The sequence below is a fragment of the Orycteropus afer genome, unplaced genomic scaffold, assembly GCF_000298275.1.
Source record: "Orycteropus afer afer isolate SDZICR_OR568_19922 unplaced genomic scaffold, OryAfe1.0 scaffold00070, whole genome shotgun sequence".
Taxonomy (NCBI): Eukaryota; Metazoa; Chordata; class Mammalia; order Tubulidentata; family Orycteropodidae; genus Orycteropus; species Orycteropus afer.
This window is the reverse complement of record NW_006921657.1, coordinates 5,850,840-5,856,912: the sequence shown is the minus strand read 5'-3', so window position 1 is coordinate 5,856,912 and position 6,073 is coordinate 5,850,840. Positions and strand designations below refer to the sequence as shown.

At 48.0% G+C, this 6,073-nt stretch overlaps 1 protein-coding gene across 1 annotated transcript in view; it reads left to right on the top strand.

Annotated features, from left to right (window-relative positions):
* Positions 1–354: 354 nt before the first annotated feature.
* SLC29A3 (solute carrier family 29 member 3) overlaps positions 355–6,073 on the top strand; it is a 55,461-nt gene continuing 49,742 nt past the window's right edge. The window contains exons 1-2 of the mRNA XM_007940712.1: positions 355–478; positions 3,456–3,754. Of these exons, the coding sequence (XP_007938903.1) occupies positions 355–478; positions 3,456–3,754 (423 nt within the window). The remainder of the gene's footprint in view (positions 479–3,455; positions 3,755–6,073) is intronic.

The following is a 6,073-nucleotide window of genomic DNA, read 5'->3' as shown; positions in this document are numbered from 1 at the left end:
CCCTGTGAGCTAAAGTTGAGGAAGGACTGTGCTCAAACAGGGGAGTTTAAAATAGACTTGCTGACTGGGATACTCAGGCCTGGGCATCCGGCAGCCTCCTGCCTGCCTGCTCCTGGGTACACACTGCCCCAGCAGGGGAGGCTAGCCTGGCCATGCTGTTGTTGTTGTTGTTATGTGCCGTCAAGTCAAACCCGACTCATAGCGACCCCTCCTTGGGTTTCCGAGGCAGTATCACTACGGAAGTAGGATTGCCCAACCTTCCTTCGGAGGAGTGGCTGGTGGGTTTGAACCGCCAGCCGTCTGGTTAGCAGGCAAGTGTCTTAGCCACTATGCTACCAGAGCTTCCACCTGGCCATGCAGTGTCCATCTATTCAGCACACAGTGGTGACTGGGAGCCGCTGTAGCGCTGCCTTTGTCTCTGCTCACTGCTCACTGGCTGTGAGGCCTTCAGAAGGCGGCCTGTGCTGGGAGCCAGAAGGTGAGGGTTCAGATTCCCAGCTCATCGCATCTAGAATCCCAGAGAGGCCAAGAAATCTGGTGTGGGCCTTAGACTGCTTGGTTATCGAATTTCAGTCTTGCCATCTAGCAGCTGTGTGACCTTGGGCAGGTTACTCACCTTTCTGGGCCTCAGACCCCTCGTCTGTGACATGGGTCTTAGGGTTGTACCTACCAAAGTAGGCTGTTGTCAGACCCAAGTGCTAGCCATAGACCTTGATATGTGTGAGTGCTGGGTTTCATTTGAGCGATTGGTAACACCTACTGGATGAATGTGGGACAAATCAGGTGCCTTCAAGACTTCAGTCTTTGCGTCTATCAAAACCTGTTGCCGCCAAATCAATTCCCACTCATAGGGACCCAATAAGAAAGGATTGAACTGCCCCATAGTGTTCCCAAGGCTGTCATCTTTATGGAAGCAGACTGCCACATCTTCCTCCTGTGAAGCAGCTTGTGGGTTCGAACTGCTGACCTCTGGTTGGCAGCTGAGTACTTTAACCACAGCACCACCAGGGCTCTTTGCATATACCAAAAGGGGACAATAATTCCTGCCTTGTCTAATTCCAAGGGCTATCATGAGGCTTTCCTGAGATAGTGGACAGAACTCTGTGCCCATGTGAGGGTGTTCCCATCTCAGCAGAGGAGAAAAACCCCACTCTCCCCAGCTTAATGGAGGAGCTCTGGTGTGTAGTGCCTAAGGCATTTGACTGCTAACCAGAAGGCTGGCGGTTCAAACCCACCAGCCACTCCTCGGAAGGAAGGTTGGGCAATCTACTTCCATAGTGATACTGCCTCAGAAACCCAGGGAGGGGTCACTATGAGTCGGATCTGACTCCACGGCAGTGAGTTTGGTTTGGTTTGGTTTTTGCCCAGCTTAATGCTCGGGGTTGAGACTCAGCCTCCTATGTGAGCTGTGGTGTGTGTGTTTATTGATTTACTGAGTAAGAAGGAAGCTTATGGAGAGGAAACTACAGAGTGTCCCATCCTTGGCATTCCTGTTTATCAAGCTTCTGCCACATTCTGGGTGCTACATAGAGCATAGAAGTAGGCATGCTACCTTGCTGCCAAATTCAGCCAGCCAGCCTGGTGACAGGCCAGGATGCTGAGGAAGATGTTGACGTTTGTTCAACAGCTGCTACCGTGGACCAGGCCTCGCCAGCCATTTGCAGTTGTGTGACAGTTGTAAATAGGCTTCTTTGGGTTTTCGTTGTTGTTAGTTGCCACTGAGACTGTTCTGAATTGTGGCAACCCCATGTACAACAGAACAAAATGTTGTCTGGTCGTGAGTCGTCTTCATGACCACTGGTATATTCGATTCCATTGATGAGCTATCTTCATTCTCATTGGTGTGTTCAACTATGTTGTTGAATTACCTTCCCTGTTGTTGGTATGTTCAACTCCACTGTTGAACTGTCTTCACTATGGTTAGTATGTTTGACTCCATTATAGAATTGTCTTCACTGTCATTCGTGTACTCATGTCCATTTGTTGAGGCTACTCTGTACTTTGAGTGTTTTCCAACCTAAGGGGCTCATCTTCTAGCACTATATTAGGCCGTATTCTATTGAGATTTATCCAGTTTTCATTGACTGATTTTCAGAAGTAGATCACCAGGCCTTACTTGCTGGTCACTATCAGTGTGGAAGCTCTGCTGAAACCTGTCCACCATGAGTGACTTTGCTGCTATTTGAGATACCAGTGGCATAACTTCTAGCATCATAGCAGCATGCAAGCTACTAGAGTATGACAGCCTGACAGATGGGTGGCAGTTTACCTGTGGGAAACCAAGGCCCAGAAGCATGATGCATCACCCAAGGTCATGTTGGCAGTAGTTATTGGCACCTGAGAATCTTCCATTTGTCTCAGGTGCCATCACAGGTTGGGAGTGACTGTCTCCTGATGTGATGAACTGAGGCAGGGACCCAAGCAGGAGCTGCAACCCATACTTGGCCATTTATTTCCCTGTGATCTTCTGCTCTTTGGACCTGTTTCCCTACAGATGAAATGAGGAAGTGGACTATCACAGGGCACAAGCCGGCCTTCTGGAAGCAGCTCTCGACACTAAATGTGTTTTAAATTATTATTTAGTTGAATGCCATCATTTTTATTTTTATTGATAATTTCAATTTTATTTTTTGAACAGATAATACATTCATGTGGCTCAAATTCAAAAGGTAGAAATTGTGCATTGAAGTCCCCACTCTTGCTATCCCCAGACCCTACCTCAAGGGCAACCGCTTGTTGGAAATTTCTAGTGTCTTCTTCTGGAGATATTCTCTGCGTATACAAATAAAGGGTGCTTGGGTTCTCCCAGCCCTTGCCTTTTTATGCATATTGTAGCTTATTCCCCACACTGTCCTGCTCTTTGCTTTTCTCATATAAGGGAGAAAGAGTTCAGAGATCATTCTTGGTCTGCTCATTAACAGTCCTGATTAATTTTTCACTGCTGCATAGAAATTTGAAGGAGCTTTGGTGGTGCAGTGCCTAAGGCATTTGACTGCTAACCAGAAGATTGGCAGTTCAAACCCACCAGCTGCTCTGTAGAAGGAAGATGGGGCAATCTAGTTCTATAAAGATTTACCACCTTGGAAGTCCAATGGGGGTTGCTGTGAGTCAGAACTGGCTCAATGGCAGTGGTTTATTTATTTTTTTTTAATTGGAAATTTGAATGCCTTCTGGATTGATTGCCATAGGCCCTCCTACACCCCATTACCTTACACCCAACCTGCCCACACTTACGTGTTACCTAAGTAGCTCTTGAATGGGTGGGATGACCTCTGAGGTCACATATAGCTCTGACATCCATCCTTCTCTGAGTCTCTGTCTTTCTCCCTGTTCTTTAAACCTGAAGCTCCCCAGCCAGGCTGATCTTACAGACCCTAAAGTGGCCTGGTCCCAGCTGTCCCTAGCCTCAGCTACTGCTCATGTGTCTCGTTCTCTTTCTCTTCCTGCTCCAACAGTGGCCATTGTCTCAGAGGACAAGTTTCATCGCAGTGCAAATTCCACGTACAGAACTGGAAGTAGCTCTCTACCAGCTGACCAGGAGGCACTGCTGGGGAATCTGCTGGACCCTCCGCCATCTGGCCTGCAGAGGCCCGAGGACCGCTTCAACGGCACCTACATCATTTTCTTCAGCCTAGGCATTGGCTCCCTGCTGCCATGGAACTTCTTTGTTACTGCCAAGGAATACTGGATGTTCAAATTCCGCAACTGCTCTCACTCAGCCACGCAGGAGAGTGCTATGGGCTCAGATATCCAGGTAAGAGCATGTTTCTCTCAGGAGGCTGGTGGAGCGGGCAACCTGGGTGGATGAGGGGGACAATTTAGTTAGGGTGCACCATTCCAGGGAGATTAGCAGCATGCTAGAAATACAGCTATGGATGAGGAAGCTGTTTGGAGGTTAGTAAAAAGAGTTGCGTCCAGTTGGAAGCCAAGCATTGTGTTATATATGTCTCATGCTTAGTGTGATGGAAAACATGGAGATGGATAAGGCCTAACTCCAGCCTTCAGGTTTCATAGTATTTAACTGGGAAGAGGTAGTAAATGGTGATTCTATGCAGCCAAGTATGATATACCCAAGAGTTCAGAGTCCATGCCTCCAGGGCTTTGGAGCAGGGCTTCGAATCAGTCTTCACAGTCATGGCCAAGGAATTGAAACCAGAACAAATCTGAATTTGTAAAATGTGGGTGCACCAGAATGATAATCAGAACAGGAAAAATTACAGGTCAGCACCGTGCTAGAAACGTAATGTCCTCTTAGTAAACAAGGACAGCGTGTGCCTTGCTTAGCAACCAAATCTCTTGACTACAATGCAGTGCACTGCTGTCGAATTGTATCCGACTCAGCGACCCCTCCTTGGGTTTCCGAGACGGTATCACTATGGAAGTAGATTGCCCAACTTACCTTCCGAGGAGTCACTGGTGGGTTTGAACCACCAGCCTTCTGGTTAGCAGTCAAATGCCTTAGGCACTGCCACCAGAGCTCCCAGTCTGGAGAGTTGGAAACAACAGTGCCCCACTCAAAGATGGCGGCCAACCATACTGCTTTGACTATGTGTTTTTTACAGTCCTGGCGATAATCCAGTCTCCGTCATCAGGCTCATGAAAGGGCTTACTGTAGGGCTTCAACCCATAGTTTTTGGCATTCTGGTTACAGTGCTACTTCACCCAAATTTTAAACATTTGGGTCTGTTCTAATTGCGTTGGCCATGATTGAACTGGTCTAAACTGATCTGAAGCCCTGGTTTGAAGTCAAGAGTGGATTTAGTAGCATTAAGTTGAGCTGGCAGTTACACAGCAGTGGCTAAAATAAGAAGGAAGGTAACTTTTCTCTCACCTTCAAGTCTGGAGGGGGTAGCCCAGGGCTGGTATGGTGTTCCGTGGTATCAGGCACCTAGCTGCTTCACCATGTCTGGCTTCCATTCCCAAGGTCACCTCACAGTCTAAGATGGCTGCTGCAATTCCAGCCATTATACCAGCAGGAAGAAGAAAGGGGAGAGGAGGAAATGCCCTTTGCCTGTAAGAACACTTCCTGGAAGTAACACACACTGCTTCTGTTTTCATCATATTGGTCAGAACTCAGTCATGTGACCACATGTGCTACAAAGGAGGCTGCAAAATGTAGACTTCATTCCAGAGAACCATGTGTTCAGCTAAAATGGGGGGTGGCACAGTGGTTAAAGCTCTTGGCTACTAACTGAAAGATCTGTGGTGGCAGTTGGCTTTCTGTAAAGATTTACTGCCTTGGAAACCCAATGGGGCCGTTCTGCTCTGTCCTGTAGGGTCACTATGAGTTGGAATCGACTTCACAGCAGTGGGTTTAGTTTTTGGTGGTAGTTATGAAGAAGGGAAGAGTCCCATCATGGTGGGAGAGAGGGTGAGGTGGGAGTCCCTTAGGGAGCAGGTAGATTTGAAGAATAGGGAGAAGACATTTTAGTTGGAAGTAATAGCCTAGGCAAAGACATGAAGGAAAACATGAAGAAAGTTCAGGAATAGACAGGCAGCAGTGAGGCGTCCAGTTTTGCTGTGTTGGGGGTATAAGTAAGAGAGAAGTCAGGTTTGCGCTGGTTGCCTGGACCTTGCACGTCAGGGTGAGGAGCCTGCATTGTTTTGGTTGGCAGAGACACTAAGATCCCCCCTGAAGTGCTGCTCACTTTCTGGAGTGACTTGGCCCTCTGGGCCTGTTTCTGCAGCTGACCTCAGCCATGTCTGCTCTCAAAAGTTTCCTCAAATGTGGAGGAAACAGAGACATTTCTGAAGGCATGTCAGAGTAGGGGATTGTCAGCTGACCAGCCGTGTTCCGTCTCCTGCAGGGGTGGGATAAGGAAAGAAGACCCAGCTCTACCCCTCCAACTAACCTGAGGCCTCACCACCTCTCCCTGAACCAGGAAACTATCTTGATTGGATTAGTCTGAAGTAGGGTATGGACATTTCTTAAGACTCCCACCATTTCCCACCCATGTGATTCTGATAACCAGTGAGGGCTTGTTTCAGTTAACCCAGGAGATGGAGCAGTGGATATAAAACCATTTTTGCAGCTGAAGAGGTATTTTGGGAATATAGGCTCCATGGCAACCAC